This window comes from Lontra canadensis, unplaced genomic scaffold (genome assembly GCF_010015895.1).
Source record: "Lontra canadensis isolate GAN:19392208 unplaced genomic scaffold, GSC_riverotter_1.0 scaffold21, whole genome shotgun sequence".
In the NCBI taxonomy this organism is placed as follows: Eukaryota; Metazoa; Chordata; class Mammalia; order Carnivora; family Mustelidae; genus Lontra; species Lontra canadensis.
In genome coordinates, this window is record NW_022631015.1 from 16,371,931 (window position 1) to 16,391,913 (window position 19,983).

The following is a 19,983-nucleotide window of genomic DNA, read 5'->3' on the forward strand; positions in this document are numbered from 1 at the left end:
ATAACTACATTTTAATTGCATGGCTAATGCCTTAAAGTGCTTCACTGTATGAAAGTTGGGAATGTCGCTTCTAGGGGAAGTCCCAACACATACTTTTCTATTCTGCCAAGTACAAGAGACATTTAAAGAAATAAGACAGGGGCGCCTGGTGGCTCAGTCGGTGAACTGTCCGCCCTCAGCTCGGGCCACCATCCGGGTCCTGAGATCGAGCCCCGTGCTGGGCTCCCTCTGCTCACCCCTCTCCCTGCCCCTCCCCCCGCTTATGCACATTCTCTCTCTCTCAAATAAAATCCTTAAAAAAGAAAAAGACATAAAAATACAAAAAAGAAAGAAGACACAGGCATGGTTTCAGAATTCAGAAACCATTCTGTCTGAAGACATGCAGACCCCAGGGGCAGAGCAGACACAAGCCCCGTGGGCAGGGCGCACTCACCGGAACTCGGAGCTGCTGCGGACCCAAAGGCAGACTGACTCGGCTGCTGTCCAAACACAGGAGGCTGGCTGCTGCTTGACACGCTCCCGAAGGTAGGCGGTGTGGGCTGAGGGGCAGCAGAAAACAACGCCGCTGACGAGGACAGAGCTCCAAAGCCTGGGGGAGTGGGCTGGCTGGCACCTTGACTCTGTCCAAATGTCGGGGTTTGGTTAACACCAAATGCTGGACTGGCAGATGGCGCCGAAGGCCCCGTGCCAAATACAAAGGAGGATCCTAGAAGCCCAGAGAAACACTGATGTCACCTGAGAGCCACCACGAGATAATCCTCAAGAAACTGCTATCAAGTCAGCAGCAAACCTGAAGCTTCTTTTCAGACACTTGTCTTAGAGCTGAGCAAACCCCAGCAAGGCCAGTTTTGATGATCACGAAGGGCACAATCCTCGCCCATTGTTCAGTGAGACCATACAGAATGCGCATCAGCAAAGTCGCTGACGAGCCAGAGTCCCCACCTTCGCAGCCACATTTTTTGTCAGGTAGAGAGAGCGATCGAAGACAAGCGATCTCTTGCCCGACTACCTAACCCGCGGCAGAGGCCACTAGCGCGGTCCCACGTACGTGCTACCAACTGCGGGCTCACGCCGAATGAAACAGTCCCCGGTTTCTGGTTACTCAACCACCCAACGTTTCAAAAAGAACACCTGGAAAAACTAAAGAGGACACTGAACCTAGAAAGCTCCCCCCAACGAGTTCATGATATTAAACCGAACCACAAAATGGACAAGATTCCAGGCAGCGAAAGGTGACAACACGCCGGGGGCAGCCGGCCTAGCGGTGCCCGGCGCTTCTCAGGTCCCCGCTAGTTAACCTGCCGGGAGAGGACAGTTCCAGCCCGTCCGGCTGCAACACATACGCTTTCCTCGCGTCACCGTACCTGCAGAGCTGGATGTGGTCGTGGCTCCGAAACTGAAGCCGGAGGTGGCGGTGCTGTGGCTGCTGGCTCCCGGCCCAAAGACGAACGGGGTTACGGCCGCCGCCGCGCTCGACGTGGTTGCTGGTTTGCTCTCTTGAGAAAAGAGCAACGACTGAGACGCGCCCGACTCGGCCGCGCTCCCGAAGGCAGGGCCGCTCCCAGGGTTGCCGGCCTGTCCAAACACAAAGGCAGTCCCGGGCGCGCTGGAGGCGGCGGCGGAGCTCCCGAACATGCCCCCCGCGGCAGCCGGGGCCGGCGCGCTGGACGTGGGGGCGCTGCTGTTCAAGAAGGTGAACGCCGGCTTCGTGGCCCCCGGATCTGCAGACACAGGTGACGGGACACACAAAACTCTGAGGACACGGAACTACAGAAAGGCACTTCTTCCTACCGTGCAAGTCCAGCCAGTCATTGGAACACAGAACCACTAAGGTTTTTTTATATAAATTCATCAAATGGACGTGCTATATTGAATTTTGATGTAAGCAAATATGTCCATCTTTTCTTTGATGGCTTTTGGACTGCATCTCAGACCAGATAACTTTCAGCATTCAGATTAGTAAGAATAAAAAATATCCCTTCAATCCCACCCCCCGAAATGGAGGCTACGTCTGGACGCCTGTTCAGATGGCGGGAGACTTGCAGAGCTATTAGCAAGACCCTCATCTGTCCAACAGCATCACTTACTGTCCAGGCCGTCCTCACTCACTCGTTTATAACTCCCCCCTTAGGACACACTAAATTTCCAAGTACGTGTCCATTTGTTCCCTCTGCAGTTACCTAAGCTCCTAGACTGTTTTAATTCCTGCGGCTTTGCGGTATGGTCTGATACGAGTGGAGCAAACCTGTCTGCGTGCCTGCCCTTTTCTCCAAAATCTCTCGTGCATTCTCCCTTCCAGGTGAATTTTAAAATGAGCTTAGCTTGTCACATCCACCGAAATTCCTCTCAGAACTGAAACGAAGGCTTCCAGCTCTGGAAGGAGTCCATCACAGGTGACAAGGCCCAGCACCGGGAGACAGTCTATGGTGCTGTCCCAAAACCGTGTGGGGACAGATGGTGCGGCGCCGGGCACGGACTACCACAGGCAGCGGCCCAGCCCGATAGCTATGCTGCACACCTGAAACTCATGTGACAGGTGTGTCAACCACAGTCAACTACACACAGAGCGAGAGGACACCGAGGACACCGGGAGGGACAATGCTCTCACTCAGGAACAGGTCTGAAACAGGTCATTTGCGCAGCTATTTCTTGCTGATTTAGAAGAAAGCTACTGGTTTTATATGAGCCTGAAATCACCCACCTTCCTGAAGATATTTTTTTTTTTTTTTAACTCTCCCAATGAGGTCTCAGTTCCAATGCTGTCTCTGTACAGGCCGGCCGCGATATGGTATGGGTGTTAGTGTGATTTACAGAAAGTGGAGCACGCTGGCTCACTTTCAAGTTCATTAATGGGAGGTTAAGAGGGTCTGTTTCAGTGGAAAAAGTACAGTGATACCATGATTACATCTAATTAGACCTAATCGTGTTTTTATTCCTTTCCAAATTGTACATAACGGAGTATTTACTTTCTTTTTTGGAGGGTGTTTTGAATGTCCAGACAATGGACCCAAAAAAAAAAAAAAAAAATCCACTGATTTCCATTTTTTTTTCCCCAAGGTAAATTTTTCATTTCGTGTTTCCAGTGTATTTTCAGAAGTGTTCACAGGCATTCTATTTTTTGGCCTGTCTGAAAACATCTCTATTTTGCTTCAGCTGGATATAAAATTGTCTGAAAACATCTCTATTTTGCCCTTCAGCTGGATATAAAATTTTAAGATCAAGACCATTTTCACTTTTAGGATACTGCTCTACTGTTTCAAGCATGTGGTCTTACAAATTCAAAGTTTGAGGGCAAAGAGCTTTCCTCTCTCTGAAAGCATTCAGGATTTTGGCTTTAGTGTCCTACAACCTCACTGGTCCTTGCTAATGAGTGGGCCGTTTTCATTTTTAAGGAGATGTTTTCTCTGCACAAAGGAAATGTTCTTCTGTCACTTCTTTCATACTTCCGTCCTGTTCTCATCTGCTAAGCACCCCTCCTGCAACGGCACTTGTGGGCTGGCTGGACCCAGTCTCTCTGCACGTCCGTGAAACTGAGCTCTGTCAAATCCTAGTTCACTAATCTATCATCTAAGGTTTTTCTGCTGCTCAGCCCACAGAAGGATTTCATTTCACCAAGCACGTTTTTTGAACGTTTTTAAAATGCTCTTTCATTTTTGCTTCAGGATACTAGTTTTCATAATCCCCTGCTTAGAGACAAATTATATTTGTTGTCTATATTCCTTAAATGCCTGATGACGACTGATTAACTGTATTTGTGAAGGAAGGCCTGTACATAAAGAGTGAGTTAGAAAATATTTCATGAGCTTACGAAGGCAGGCCTACGCTCCTGAACAGTAGGCCAATCCCAACTGTCAGAGCTCAAACAGAAGGGAGGAGCATGGACAGACGTGCAACCCTGCAGGCTTGCCATCAGAGCTGTAGATAACCTCTTCACCTCTTGGGGTATGGAGCAGTGAAAACGGAAAATCCTATGCTCCTTTCCAGAGAGCTGTTCCTGGTCTCACTCAGCTCTGTTCAGTGTAAACCATTCCCTGACCTGCTGCATTTGTCCAGAGATCAGAGATGCCTCGTTATTAAAAAAAAAAAAAAGAAAAAAAAAGTTTAATACTTACCAGCCGCAGTATTGGTTGGCGTTCCAAATGTGAAAGCAGCCTTTGTTGGCTGTTCCGCTTCCTTCTCGGCTGGTTTTGCCACGCTGAAACTAAAGGTGGACTTTGAAGAACTCTCCTCTTTGGTCTGCTCTGAATTTCCAAAGGAAAACACTGATGGACACTTTGGCTCTTCGCTGTCAGCTTTCTTCCCAAACACCAGAGAAGTGGAAGTGACCTGCTCCTGCTGCTTCTCTTCTGTCCTTCCCAGCGCGAACAACGAGGCAGCTGGCGGAGGGGCGGGTTCTATGCTGCCAAACGTGAACCCTCCTTTGGCGGCAGGCATTTCTTCTTTTTTGGCTTCTGACGTCTTACACGTGAAAGGAGCCACTGAAACACTCTTGGTTTCTAGGGTTCCAAAGCTGAAGCTGCTCTTGCTCTCAGAGGTCACCGCGGTGTTGGTAGCAGCAGGTGTGGGGTTAATAACACCGGGACCAAAGCTGAAGCCCGCAGACGAAGACTTCGGTAGTTCCTCTTTCTTCTCCTGCTGCCCGAGATTAGACACGCCAAACTGAAACGGAGCTAACGAAGCTGTGTTACTTAGGCCCGAAGGAAGTCCAAACTTAAAATCGTTCTCACTCTTACTGTCCTTTTTAGCTTCCTCAGGTTTAGTCTCAGACGAAACTCCAAATTTAAAATCTCCTAATGGTTTAGGAAATTTAAAGCCTTCACTCACGGAGTTTGGAGACTCAGAATCTGAGGACACTCCGATTTTGAAGCCTCCCTGATCTCCAAACTTAAAATTTCCAGTGCTTGTTAAGGTCTGAGAAGGTCCAGAAGAGGATGATGGGATACCAAATTTGAAGGATGAGGCTGCTGGGTTCGAAGAAGAGGAAGATGTGCCAAAGCCTTCAAAATATAAAACACAAGTCACTGAGTTAACGCTATCCTCGCAAACAAAATGTCCCCCTGAAAAACAAATGAGTAACTCTGGAGGGGCACCTGGGTGGCTTCAGTTGGTTAAGCGTCTGCCTTCAGCTCAGGTCATGATCCCGGGGTCCTGGGATTGAGCCCTGCATTGGGCTCCCTGCTCAGAGGGGGGTTTGTTTCTCCTTCTCCCTCTGCTCGTGCGTGCCCTCTAATACACAAATAAAATCTTAAAAAAAAAAAAAAAAAGGACTAATTCTGCAAAGGCCTCCTTTGAAGAGTGAAGGGCAGTGAACACGAAGCAGCAGCCCAATGTTCGGCATGAGAACTCCATCTCGCTCCTCCCAACTACACCAACACGCCGCCTTTCATCCATGACACCGGCAGAGATCCAACAAACCCGATAAGGCAGAGTTGGTGAGGAGTCGAGCAGGAACAGACACTTTCTACAGGACAGGTGGATGGGTAATTAGCACACAATCCATGGAAGGCAACTGTCAGTATTTACTAAAAATTACAACGCATGTATCCTTTGACCCAACAATTCTACAGCTAAGTATTTATTTATTTATTCTGTAAAGAAAGGCAGACTGCCGCACGCAGCACGTCATTTGGATGCATCTGGAGTCTTGGAAGCTTCACCACCCTACACGCTCCTACGAATGGACCTTGAGAGCTTGCCTGGAGGTTCTAGCAGGGGAGCGCAGCTGCTCTCTATACACGCTTGAGCTGAGAAGGGCCCTCCTCTATCCGGGAAGGTTGTCCTCTTTGAACAGAGCACGCAGCTTTGGGACGGATGTATGTGGAGCCATAGGGAGGAAGGGAAGGCCAGCCGGCCCGATCAGGGAAATCCAGCCCGGTGATCAATGGGGTGACAGACGGCACAGCCAGATCACCTTCACATCCTAGGTCTTTATTTTACTTTCTTTTTTTTCCCCCTAAGTCTTTATTTTTAAAGATAAACTCACTGACATGCAAAATGTCATATGCAATCCCAGGCAGCTGTGAACGAAGAGCAAAGATGTGTCCAAGCTAATCCAGGATAAATTCAAGGGGGCAGAAAGGCAGTATGGTACACAACATTTTGTAACAAATTAGAGGGAAATAAGAACACACAGAATAAGAGTATATTTGCTTATCATGTGTATGAAGAAACTCTGGAAGAATTCTGAGAAACTAACCACCAGTTATTCCCTCTGGTGGGGGAGGAAGGAAGGAAAATGAACCAATGGGGACAAAAGACAGACTTTTCACTAGGAATCCTGTTATAGCCAGAGTCTGAAATCTTGTGAATAAATTCGTTATCAAACATTAAAAAGAAGTTCAACCTCAGAACACCAGAAGACCTGCATAAGCAGAAGCAGTACTTACAAAGACAAACAGTACTATGTTGACAAGATCAAAGTCTTGGTTTCACAATGCTTTTCTGTAGCTTAGAAACTAGAAATGAACAGGAATCACTGACGTGCCAAGATATTTATCCATCAACCCTGCTTATCCACGTATAGAGACAAAGCCCTCTTATCTTCAAATCTCCCTTTAATGATGACCCATCCCTTTCTTTTGCTAAGAAACTTAAAAAATTATCAAAACCTGAGAAGCAAGCAGCATTCCACATGGTCTGTAAATACCTCAAGTGATATTAGATGGAAAGCTAAAACTTGAGGTGCTAAAGACAATAATTAACTCGTTCTCACTTCTGCCTCAAAGGCACAGACTTGAAGGTATGATGATTATAGCACAACAGGGAGAGGGCACGGAGAGAGGACCACGAGGTTCACAGCTACACAACAACCTCAAGTGGACTGGAAAATAGTGACCTAAAACACCCAAATGCAGAGTTTGGGATTTTATTTATTTATTTGATCTATTTGAGAGATAGAGAGTAGGGGTGGGGCAGACAAAGAGAAAGAGAGAAAGAGGGAGAGAGGCTCAGTTTCCAGCAAACTCCACGCTGACTGTGGAGCCCAACACTGGGCTCGATCTCACGACCCTGAGAGAAACCAAGAGTCAGACCAACTGAGCCACCCAGGCGCCCCCCAAAGGCAGTGTTTTTCAAACCAGCTGCGTCCCTTTAGCCATGTAATTAATTTAGTGGGTTACAACCAGCATTTTTCTTCTAAAATGAAAAAGAATAGAAACAGGGTAACTTAAACAAACTAAAGAGTAAGTATTGGTTTGTGACACTTTTCAATCAATCATACAAATACATTATACATGTGGTGGAAACCTGCTTGGTTTCCAGTCAAGAGAGTCTGGAAGTCATTAGTCCAAGACACGGGTACAAGCTGATTAAACTTGGCATTCATTCTTTAATGCCCTCACGGTCTCGCCTTTGAGACCTCCTCCCTTACTGGTAACAATCTTTCTCACCTCTCCCTGACTGCTATTTCAGATCTAAAATTTCTGCTCTTTCCCAGCTTTATCAACCTTTTTACTGAAATGTATCTCATATGAAATATTAAGTCACAAAGGACAATAAAGACTTGAAAAATGTGGCCTTCGGCAACAGTTCAGCATAAATTGTTTTTAGAGGTTCTTCCTTTGTATTTACGAAACAAAATTATTAAGAGACTCCTTTCTCTGGGACATTCTCTGGGAAACCAAAGCCCAAGTCCAGATTACTTGGTTCTCAGAGTCTGGAAATTGATTTTTTTTTTCTCATGTAAAATTTAACTAGAAAATTCATAGTTCACAAAAGTACATATATTTTGTTGATAGTTCATGAGAACATTATCATAAATTTACTCAAGATACAGAACAAAATTCACAGTTAGGCTTGACATTTAGTACTATAAAATTTTATGCTGAATCCACTGATATTTCTGTTAATAAGGTACACTTGGAATAACCGATTCAGACTACCAATGAACGGACATTTTATTGTATAACCAAGAGCTACTGGTTTTACAATATGTCTAGTAATCAATTATCAGTCCCCAGAGTCAGGAAATTCATCTAAATCCCAAAGGGCTGTTAACAGAAACAAGTATCTGCAATTCTCAGACTCAACACAAGATAGAATAGTCAGTACCTTAACAATTGCAGGGAAAAAAAAAAGCAAAACAAAAAACAAACCAAAAAAACCCCTCACTGCTGACCAGGCAATCACCCAGCTTTACAGTAACTCAGATGTGAGACTGAAGTGATCTGCATATATTTCACTTTAAAATGGCAGTACAAGGAGGCGGTACACCGATGCCTTACCTTTAAACTCAGATTTTGTGCCCGGCTTTGCACTTTCGCACGCCACACATTTAGTAGCATCTGCTTTATTCTGTACCAGGCACACTTCACAGTCCCAGCTGCCCTCGGGTTTCTTGAACTTGTCTAATCCCAAGCAGCTTCCAGGAGACAGAGAGGTGGGGACAGTGCTGCTACTTGAAGCAGGTACCGAACTTCCTAAAAAACAGTAAGGAAACTTAAAAAATTCTAATTCACATTACGTCAATATCTTAAGGTACCACTAAGTCTAAATGTTCAATTAGTGTAAAGTGCCAGAAATATAGATTTTACACTGTTAAAAACAATATAGACGTATCAGAATTCTTTTAATCTTACAAACAAGCAGCTCACACTCACCTTGCCTAGTGATGAGCTCTCTTAACCCGAGTTTTGAATAATCATGGTTTAAAAAAAAAAACAACACATGCTCAGAAATCAGAGACTGAGAGACTAAAATGTCCTTAAGAATCTTTGTCAAATCTCTTCAAACAGCACAGCATTTTGAAATCTAAGATATAAGTCATAGGCAGTAGTCTAACATAAAATACACAGCCACAGACCACAGCAACTGCACGACTTCAAAGCCCAGGGCTCTGCCTTTGAAACAACCATTTTTACACAGAATTTCATGGCATTGGTTAGAACCTAGCTATTTAACGACACTTATTAAGTACCAAAATATACCACAGTTCTAAGGGCGTGAGGATGAGTGAAATACCGCTTAACTTCTCAAAGCGCTGACGGTCTACAAGGGGAAAAGTACAACATAAGGCGCAGTAGCACCATCGCCAGGACGGGAAGTGAGGAATGAAGAGCGGACTAAGGAGCAGGGGAAGAACGGATTCACAGAGGGGCCATTTAAATCTTCAGCAGAACTGGCAAGTCTGTGGGGAGCAGAGGGGGCATGGGAAGGATGGCCCCGCGAAGCCGTCATGAAGCAAGTGTGCGATGAGTGGGCTCATTCACTCTGGCGTCTCCACCTGCTGTCCTGTCGCCTCTCCCAGGCACCTGGTGTCTCTTCTACCATTAGGTTCTCCTCCATCTTGCCAAGAAAACCGCTCCCCGAGGTTGCATCTTCGTTCCACCATCCTCAAAAGTCCCATGAGCAACCAAACAGTACCTGCAGTCCGCAGCTCTGTGGTCTCCTTCCCGGGTGCAGCGCCCCCGGCCAGCTGGGCAGCGCGGCTAGAAGCGCCCTCCTGTTTCTCCTGTTTCCTTCACTTTTTCTGAGCCTCCTACAGCTCCCCCGTGTCAAGCGTCCCTCAGCTCTTGCTTGAGTAACGGTCTTCTTACTGCGACCTCTGCTCTTGTTCACCAAGGACCACTCTTCTAAGAAGCAACCAGTGCCACGTAGTTTTCGGATTTCCTCCTCTCTGGTTCTTCCTCTAGAAGATTAACTGTTCCAGGGGCTGCCTGGGTGGCTCAGTGGGTTAAGCCTCTGCCTTCGGCTCAGGTCATGATCCCAGGGTCCTGGGATCGAGCCCCGCATCGGGCTCTCTGCTTGGCAGGGAGCCGGCTCCCCCACCCCCTGCCCCGCCTGCCTCTTTGCCTTCTGCTCTCTGTGTCAAATAAATAAAATCTTAATAAATAAATAAATAAAGATTAACTGTTCCAAAATTTCGTTCCTGCCACTCCCTTAAGTTAATTGAGTTCAGTTTGGGGCCATCTTCTCTATTCCCACCAACCCCTCAGTATATGTAGCCTCTACTCCCATGCCTTATTTGGAAAACTAACTATAACCTAATAGACTCCCAAATCTGTATTTCCAGCCCAGAGCGCCCATTCTAGGATATCCAAAGTCCTCACATTATTTGTCAACTTCACAGCTTCAACTTCACAACTTCAAAACCCACAGGGCTTCAACTGTACATTATTCGACATCCTGGTTTGACTCCATTAGTATCTGTCGCCATTACCTTTACCCGCACGTACTACTGATACAACATCCTCATCTGTCCTCCGGTCTCCCTCCAACTTTTGTTGTCTTCAGATCTACCCTCCAAAAAGCCACCAAGCAATCTGTCAAATACACACCTTTAACTGTATCACTCCTCTGCTTAAAATGATGGCTCATCATTTACAGGATGAAGCTGGGATTTCTTTAATAAATATACGAGCTTCCTTTATTCATGGCTGACATTACTTTTACTTCCTAACTCAGTTTTATTCTCCTAATCAACTCAGAATTAATTCTGGTTTCTTGTTTGATCAAAGACTTGCCTTTTTTTTTTTTTTTAAGGGGAGGAGGAGGAATGACAGATGGAAAAGGAAAGTTATTTCAGAATGAAGACTCTGAAATCTTATTCTTGCGGAGATGTGCAGTAAGAATGAGAAATATGGCTCACTCCTTATGTTCAGACATAGGGTAGAGGCTAACAAATAAAGAACTTGCCGTTGCAGACCTAAAACTACATATCCATGAATAATGCAATAAAAAGGGAAGCATAATTCCCAGGGCATCCATAAAAGATTGTACTTAGTACCCAGGCTGCCATATACCTAGACCAAACAATTCTATAATATTATTACAAAAACAGCAAGGAGTCATTTCCAGTTGTGAATCTCAGTAACTTTTTCAAATTTGAACAGAGACACAGGAAAAACTCAAACCTGACTTCTTTTTTCTCACTGCCAGGTTAGAATTTTTTTCATTCATGATTCAGTAATTTGCTCTCACTGCAGTCTCTCTGGCAGAGAACAGAGAGGCACAGGTATCACCATTAATAGTCAGCCTCTCATGAAGAGATTCTGACCACCCTCCGTGAAATCTCTGGAAATGACCATTTGCCATCCGCACTTCTAAGAGGGAAAGAGACGAAGTGCTATTTCGTTCTGGAGAACAGTTTGAGAAAGACTGTCCCTTCTAAGATCTTTCAGCATCTGTACTAGTCAACTTCGAAAATGACCGGGACGAGCAGGAAGGTTCTGATACAAAAGGATGCAAAGAAAGCATCCAAGGACGTACTGGGCTGGTTAACGCGGAGCCCCGGGGAAGACACAGAGCCAGCCCCAGGCAAGTCACCGTACCTCAAGACGGCTCAGAGAAATGAAGGTGCGAGGGGAAAGGCTCACCCTGCCGCCGTACACGCAGGTGGTTGTTAGCACACAATGAATTTAAATGTCCTACTAAAACAATGAACAAAATTTTCCCAAAGAGCCACACACGTACCTGGTTTCTCAGACACACAGGACACACATTTACTGTCTTCGCCATTATTAAAAACACAGCATACTGGACACTCCCAAGAGCCCACGGGCCTTTTAAACTGCTCTGCAAACCCTAAGGCGGCAGTGGTCACAGTGCATGTGGCAGAGGCGGCAGTCGCAGTCGCCGCGCTCTCCGGAGCTGTGGGCAGCGTAAGGACTCGCTTCACACCGGTCCCGGGCTTCGGGGTTTCACAGGCCACGCATTTTATCGCCTCAGGTTTATTCTGCACTAAGCAGGTATCACAATCCCAAGTGCCTACTGCCGGTTTAAATTTGTCTCCGAACCCCGTCCCTGAGGAGGGAAGAGCTGATCTGTCACTTTTACTCGGTGTCCCAATTCCAGTTTGTTTCGCAGTCTCTTTGGGCGGCAGCTTTGCCGCCTGACAGGCTATGCACTTGCTGTCTGTAAGTTTGTTCTGGAGTAGACAAGTATCGCACTGCCACGACGGTCCAGCTTTTAAACTTTCCCCAAACCCGATGCCACTAGAAGAAAAGCTACTTATTGCTGGTCTTGTATAAACAACTGGGCTTGTGGTAGGAGGCTGAGCAGCAAGAGAATCTGCCTTCGGTGATGCAAAACCTATAATGAGGGAAAGAGAAAAGTATAAGCAAAACAAAACCAATGAACAAAAAACCAAACCATCTGGTAAGGTCTAGAACTATGGAAAGGAAGACCCAGTCTACCCTCGTGGAGGATGAGCTCATGCTACTCAAAGACGCCCGTGGAACGTTACCAAATCCTAATTCAAATAAATTGCCTCACATAGTTCTCCAATATAATCACAGAACCTTTCCCATTGTAAGTATACCTTTTTCGTAACCACTGAATGTACTCAGACAACTAAGTTATTCACAGAGAATCATGGAGTAACAGGAGCTGAGAAAGTCTTGGTACTACCAAAACCGCTGTCATTGAATTGAATCGATTCATTCCAGCTTTACGCATGGGAATGACCTTCCAATCCTTTACTTCGGACCAATTAACCTTTGTTGTACATGTACCAACAAACCCAGTGACCTCTTTTTCCAGCTTTTAACACAAAAGGAAAACAAAATTGGAGGGTAAGAGGATACAGAAGACTGTTTAGAGATTTTCTAAGGCTACGATTAATCCAACCTCGAGCTAATTTTAGCAAAAAGGCAAACATACTTCAGTTACTCCCAGTGATCTAAAATGGACCATCTTGTTAATGACTAATCTGAGTCACTAAGTTTGGTGCAATTTTAACAGTAACCATCTTAAGGTGTTAATAGATTTCCTTTCCTTCCTCTTTCTCAGGTTTTCCTAATTTCCCTCAAAAGAACACAGGACTCCTCCAAATTCTTGCTAAAGAAAACTGAAAGGGAGGAGGGCTGGGCACCACGAATGCAGAGGATAAGCTCCGTGAGGATGGACTGTAGGAATGCGACGCCACTCCACCACCCCTCAGCTGATTCTAGCCCAACTGCTCTGCAGCTCTCCCCAACTGTGCCACATCGTCTAAGTCACTGGGACTCCTGGAGGCAGTACCCTCATCTCTAAAATGACAAAGCCAGACCAAAGAAACCTAATCCTCCTAAATTTTGCTGTGGAAGCCGACCTTACCTGCAAATTCTTATTCAATTAGACGTGTCTATCTGCTCAGTAAATCCAAATTCTCTCTGAGCAACCACATCACGTTATAAACATGTTTACATCCCTGTAGCAGACATCACAATCGCAGTCGCAGCTGTCCTGATTTCCACACTGAAAACTTACTGAGGACTTCTAGTCACTGCCTTCAAGTTATTTCTATGAGCTCTCGAATTTCTTTTCAAGTGAGCACAGTCCCTTACATATACCTATGTTGGGATCAGCAAATATTTTCTTTCTTTCATTGCCCAGAAAGAACTAGGCAATGATCTGAGAACAAGGCAGTTTAACATTACCATCAGAGAAAGATATGCCCAGGTGTATAATCAGGTTTATTTACTCTTTTTCCCCTCATATTGGCCTATCGCTACTAAAAGGCAATTCATTTTCTCCTTCTACACTTCCCTCTTCTTCTCCTGCTATACTTGCCTCTTAAGAGATCTGAATTCTAGGGCACCTGGGTGGCTCAGTGGATTAAAGCCTCTGCCTTCGGCTCAGGTCATGATCCCAGGGCCCTGGGATTGAGCCCCGCATCGGGTTCTCTGCTCAGTAGGGAGCCTGCTTCCTCCTTTCTCTCTGCCTGCCTCTCTGCCTACTTGTGATCTCTCTCTCTGTCAAATAAATAAATAAAATCTTAAAAAAAAAAAGAGAGAGAGAGAGATCTGAATTCTAAAGGAGAATATCTAAGGTACTTCAAAAGAATTACATCTGACTATGACTACTTTCAAGTCAATCTCCTATCAAACTAGCCATAATTTTTTAAACACCTAAAGGATACCACAGACAACATTAAAATAAGACCACCAATTTGTACTTAAGATTTTAGAGTATTTTCAAAGGCAGCTGTTAACTTACCAGGGCTTTTGAGAACATCTAGAACACTTCCCTCTTTCAGGGTTTTTGCAGGTCTAAAAGGGCCCTCACAATCTTCATCTGGCTTCTTCTTACAGCTTGTACTATTCACTGCACTGATATCTTGAGCTGCAATTTTTTTAAATGTAAAAGACATTATGCCAAGAAAAAGCACTGGATTGAGTTAAATGTATTAAAAAGATCTTTCAAAGCCAATTTGGACCAACTTCTAAAGTATCATGAAAAAAGTCACTGTAACTCAAAGATAATGAATAAATTTAAATGCATAAATTTACTTAAAACTTAAGGGTTAACCATTATAAGAAAGTAGAAACAGTATTTCCCAAAAGGGCAGAAAGTATAAACTGTACATAAGATCATCCCTCACTGGGAACTAACTGGTAATCAAGAAAACCGCACTGAAATGCTAAAAAAGAGATGGCAACGGGAGCAGGCTCAGAAACTGCATGAAATATGTTTCTGATTACGCAACAATTTACAAGACTGATCAAAAAACCTTAACAAGAAATTCCCAAACTGAGCCAGTTCTTTCATTTCTAGAAATTCATCCTATGATTCAAAGTATCCTTCAGTTTTCCGGCACCTGGGTGGCTCAGTCAGTTAAGCATCTGCCTTCAGCTCAGGTCATGATCTCAGGGTCCCGGGATCCAGTCCTATATTGGCCTCCCTGCTCAACGGGGAGTCTGATTCTCCCTCTGCTCCTGCTCACTCTCTCAAATAAATAAATAAAATCTTTAAAAAGAAAAAAAGAAAGGATCCTTCCGTTTTCATATTGAAAACCTGGATGACAGATGCTAACTATCTGAGAACATCAATCACAGAACAGTGATCACAGAACAGCAGGGTGCCATGCTGTGTGGCCACAAAAATCATCCTTAAATGCAGTTATAGGTAAAGACTATAAAGTCCAAAAGACTTTGAATGATACATCAAAAGACTAATTGTGGCCAATAGTGATGACTGACTTTTATTGCTGCTTCTTTTTAGGTTTCCTAAGCTTTCCAAAACAAACATATTCTTATACTTAAAATAAGAAATCTGTATTTTCAGTACGATACTGGCTTTGTGGTTCTATTTCTAAGGGAGAAGGTTTTACAAATGAAGTATGTGTGGGATTGTTTCAATACAACTAATAGGTGTGTTTCCGGGCTGGAGAGGGAGGAATGAGAGAAAAGAGAAACAAGACTGGTTATAAAATGCTAGGTGCCAAAGTTGGGTCAAGAGTACATGGGAATTCAGTCTACTACTTCTTAAAATGTTTGAAATTTTCTGTAATAAAATATAAATAACCAGGTTTTTCGTAAGCATTTGCCAATTTAAAAGGAGTGGGTCAAGTAGTTTCAAAAAATCCTACCACATGTCATAAAACAAAAATTAACCCAAAATGGATCAATGATCTAAATGTGAGAACTAAAATGATAAAACTCTTAGATGAAAACAAAGAAGGTATTGTCAGGACAATGGATTTGGCAATGAATTCTTAGATACGCCATCAAAAGCATAAACAAAGAAAAAAATTGACCACCACCACATTAAAACCTTTGTGGAGGACATTATCAAAAAAGTGAAAAGACAATCTACTTAATGGGAGAAATTATTTGCAAATCATGTATCTAATAAGGATCTAGTATCCAGACTATATAAAAATGGTTACATCTTAGCAACAGAAAGGTAAACCAACTTAGAAATGGGGAAAGGACTTGAATAGACATTTCTCCCAAGAGGGTAAAGGACCAAAAAGCACATGAAAATATGCTTGACACCATTAGTCATTAGAGAAATGCAAATCAAAACCACAACGGAAGCATCATTTCAAACTCACTAAGGATGGGTATAAACAAATGAAAAAGAAGCATGGTGAGAATGTGGAGAAATCAGACGCATCATACACTGCTATGAGGAGTGTGAAAGGATCAGAGGCTGAGAAAAACAGCGTTGTGGTTCCTCAAAAAATTACACATAGAACTACCATTTGGGTATATATCCCAGAGCATGGAAACTAGCATTCAAACAAATACGTGCGTACAAATCTTCACACCAGCGCTATGGACAACAGCCAAAAGCTGCAAATAGCCCAAATATCCATCAATGGATGAAGAGAAAACTATGGTACATCCATAGAACGGAATATCATTCAGCCACAAAAAGAGTCAAGTACTGGGGCGTCTAGCTGGCTCAGTCGGTAGAGCATGTGACTCAAACTCAATATCATGAGTTTAAGCCCCACACTGGGCATGGAACCCACTTAAAGAAAGAAGCAAATAAATAAATAATAAATCCTAAAAATAAATACCAAAAAAAATAAAAAAGGAGTGTATTCCTGATACATACTGTCATATACATGAACCTTGAAAACAGTAAGTAAAAGAAGCTTGACACAAAAAGTCCTATTACATGATTCCAGAATGGGCACATACAATGAAACAAAACAGCGACGGGCGGTTGCCGGGCCCCGGGGGGAGGAGAGATGCAGAAGGACTGTTTAGCAGGTACAGGTCTCTTCTGCAGGAGTAGGGATAAAACTATTTGGAACGAGACAGACTGCAGTGAGTGACTCGCTGCACACAGCCAGCGTACTCAACACAACGGAGTCTGTTCCCTTTATAAAGGATTCATTTTACCTTACCTCGATTTCACCTCAGGAACAAAAATAAACAACAAAACATTGTGCCTACCTCATAACTGTGTCAAAACAAAACATATGCAGGCATCTGAGTGAAGGCAGTAAGCCGCTGCTTTCAGCTCAAGTTATGATCCCAGGGTCCTGGGATGGAGCCCCGCATGGGGCTCCCTGCTCAGCGGGAAGCCTGCTTCTCCCTCTCCACCCTGCTTGTAGTCTCTGCTGCTCTCTAATAAATAAAATCTTTAACAAAAAAAAGGGGGGGCCCGGGGGAGGGCTAAACAAAACATATGCTTGTAGCACTTCAACACAGTCTATCCTCCTTTAGAATCAAAACGGACATGCTTTTAGTAACTTAAGGCAATTTTAAAGATACCCTGCAGTGTACTCAAACTGGAAAAGTCAGCTCCTGCCACAATGTAATTAATCATGACTTACACTTACACATTTTCAATCAGCTTCTTAATGACAGAAGTGCTGAGAATCACTCTCAATTCTAGGTATGCCACTCCTAAAAAATGCCTTAAAAATCTGGATAACTCCCCCAAATGTAATGACACGAAAGTTGTTTTAACAAATTACTGCTCATCCAGTTACCGTTAGAATCGCATTAATAAAAACTGGCATAAAAAATTAACCAGGCATGAAAATGGTAATTTGAATAAGTTTATTTCTCAATGAATTCTTAGTAACATTAAAGAAAAAAATCTTGTGGTAGAAAGTACACCTGAAATGTGCTTGTTACTTCTTTCTCTTACACAAGGCTGTTTTAATCAATAAAACACAGGACTGCAACATACAAATCCCTATGCTGTGCCACTCTCACAATCTTTACTCTTATCTTCCAGCTCCACCAAAGCTAGAACATCCAGCGTCTATGTCCTAGCTCTTTCGCTTTGTTGATTTTTTACTCTATCCTTTGAGGGAGGATCTAGTTTGTTTTAATTCCAAAACTATGGGATTAAAAAAAAAAACAAACAAACAAAAAAAACAACTAAGAGAGTCAAACAAACACTTCTGGATAGGGCAAAAGAACTTAACTGGTATTTCAGCCTATAAAACCCCACTCCCAACCATGCCCCCCCCCACAATGGGCACTGCTGTCAGTCCATTGACACCCAGCTCACCCCATTTAAAATCACTCAACATCTTCCTACTACATTCAGATTAAAATCCAATTCCTTAGTGTAAATTCAATAATTTTTATAGTTTAAAGCTATTTTTTAACTGCATGACAAATTACCTACAGATTTCAAAGACTATCATGTTTTTTTCTCTAATTCCTACACCCTCGCATTTGCTGTTCATCTCTTGAGTAAAATGCCCTTGCTCAGAAATTCTTGACCTGAGTATCTTTAGCCCAGATGATTCCCCACTTCCTAAACAGCAAACACTTGCAAGGAAAACAACCACTACCGCAACAAAAGGCTAGGATTTAATTTTCTGATGACTCATTTCTTTCCCTCAATTACACCCATTCCTTGAAATTATGTATCACTATCGGCACAGGCCGGCATAACCCTTAACGCATAAAAATGTTTGTGAACTGAACACTAAGCCTAGAGATAGAATCCACTGCAATTCTACTTCACCTCAATAATACAGACAACTCTTCAATTTCTTAGAAATACTTCATTTATATTAAACTATCACCTTATTTTAATTAAACAAAGACAATGAATATATGTGCTGCCATAACAATCCCTGTCACAACCAAACTGTAACATTTCCATTTAGTGAGCTAAGTGTTTCTAAAAACAGAGACTAAAAATATTGCCAAGGGTTGGTATTAGCTCCTGTTTGCTTTTTAGAGCTAACTTCATTCAAATAAAAACATTTACAAGAATTGCTAAGGATTAAAGAATTTGGAATACTAATGTAATGTAATGCAACTATTTTTACGTAAAAACTTGTGAGAAATTCTTACTTACCTGAACTAGTACTTATAATTGGTTCTGAAAAACTACTAGAGCCAGAAAGTTCTGCTGTTTTTGCAACAGGCACACTGAATATAAATCCAATCTATAAAAAAGAAAACGTATCCTTTAAGAGTCTATTTAGTTTTAAATGAGTATCAAGTAGCTTTTTCTTATTCCAAGTCAAAAAAAAACAAAAACAAAAACAAAAACAAACAAAAAAAACCACCAAATTTCATGTATTCCAGGTTTTCACATTTTACAATCTCTAAAATTGAGATGCTTCTTAGAATGAATGGTGTGTTCTATCAAACAGCATTTTTCATTTCTTAGGCATTTTTTTTTTCCTTCAAAGCAGTACATAAAATAATTATGTGCTCCTAAAGGTCATTTCTGGATTTCTAAATACCATTTTCTAATAAAAAGCAGGAGACTTTATGGACAATGGAACAGGTTTCAGGCATGCGACAGGGAAACTACAAAATGATCTGGAACATCCAGCTGTGACAGAAAATGAGAGCATAGTGAAAAAGAGAAGGCAACATGTAAAAATGATATGCATGCCAAAGATGTATGGGGCAACTCAAACATTAAACTTATTATCTCCCCAAAATATTTAACTACAAAGAAAGAAACAAATACATACTCTGAGGCATAAAAACCCAAAACTTCTCCAGATTAAAGGCAATTCAAGAAACACGTTAACCAAATGCAATCGCAATTTAGTTAATTAGGTCCTGATCTTAATTGGATGTAGGCCCAAGAGAAACAAAATAGTAATTAAAGGACCGTATAGGGCAATGGGGGAAAATCTGAATATGGCCTATGTTGTTGTTATTATATCATGTTAATTGTCATGGATACGATAACTATACTGCAGGTATGCAGAGGAATGTCCTTTTTCTTAGGGGACATATGGAAGAGCTATAAGGGTATCAAGAGGTTCGTATCTTAACCTTCAAATGGTCATGAGAAAATATATATGCTTATATGTATATATACGTAGTGGAAAATAAATAGGTGTTCATTCAAATTCTCTGTACACTGAAATTTGTTTTAAGTTGAAAGAAAAACAATGTTATTTCTTACCCCAATGGCATCTCGGTTTTGATAAAAAATAAATATGAAACATTCCCTGCTTGCTACTTACAGATGATGGAGGTAGTACATCTGCCTCAGTAGATTTTACAATTGGAGATGAAAATCGAAACATGGGGCTGCCAGTGCTGTTTGGAGAGGTCATTTGTACCTGGTTTTCCAAATTATTAAAATATAAAAAGCTTTTTATTTTTTAGAGAAAGAAATTGACAATAAAATAACTTTAAATTAATTATTTTAAAGAACCCAAACACAACTTCCTTTTAGATTTAAAAATCACTGGTTAAGGGGTGCGTGGCTGGCTCAGTCAGCAGAGCATGCAAGTCTTGATCTTGGGGTTCTGAGTTCTAGCCTTACATGGGCCATAGAGATAACTTTAAAATAAAATCTTCTAGGGACGCGTGGGTGGCTCAGTTG

General features: G+C 42.7%; 1 protein-coding gene across 1 annotated transcript in view; it reads right to left on the minus strand.

Annotated features, from left to right (window-relative positions):
• NUP153 (nucleoporin 153) overlaps positions 1-19,983 on the minus strand; it is a 70,556-nt gene that overhangs the window by 5,887 nt on the left and 44,686 nt on the right. The window contains exons 13-20 of the mRNA XM_032861615.1: positions 19,619-19,717; positions 18,484-18,574; positions 13,915-14,040; positions 11,410-12,027; positions 8,223-8,417; positions 4,113-4,997; positions 1,365-1,721; positions 434-706 (exon numbers count right to left, since the gene is read on the minus strand). Of these exons, the coding sequence (XP_032717506.1) occupies positions 434-706; positions 1,365-1,721; positions 4,113-4,997; positions 8,223-8,417; positions 11,410-12,027; positions 13,915-14,040; positions 18,484-18,574; positions 19,619-19,717 (2,644 nt within the window). The remainder of the gene's footprint in view (positions 1-433; positions 707-1,364; positions 1,722-4,112; positions 4,998-8,222; positions 8,418-11,409; positions 12,028-13,914; positions 14,041-18,483; positions 18,575-19,618; positions 19,718-19,983) is intronic.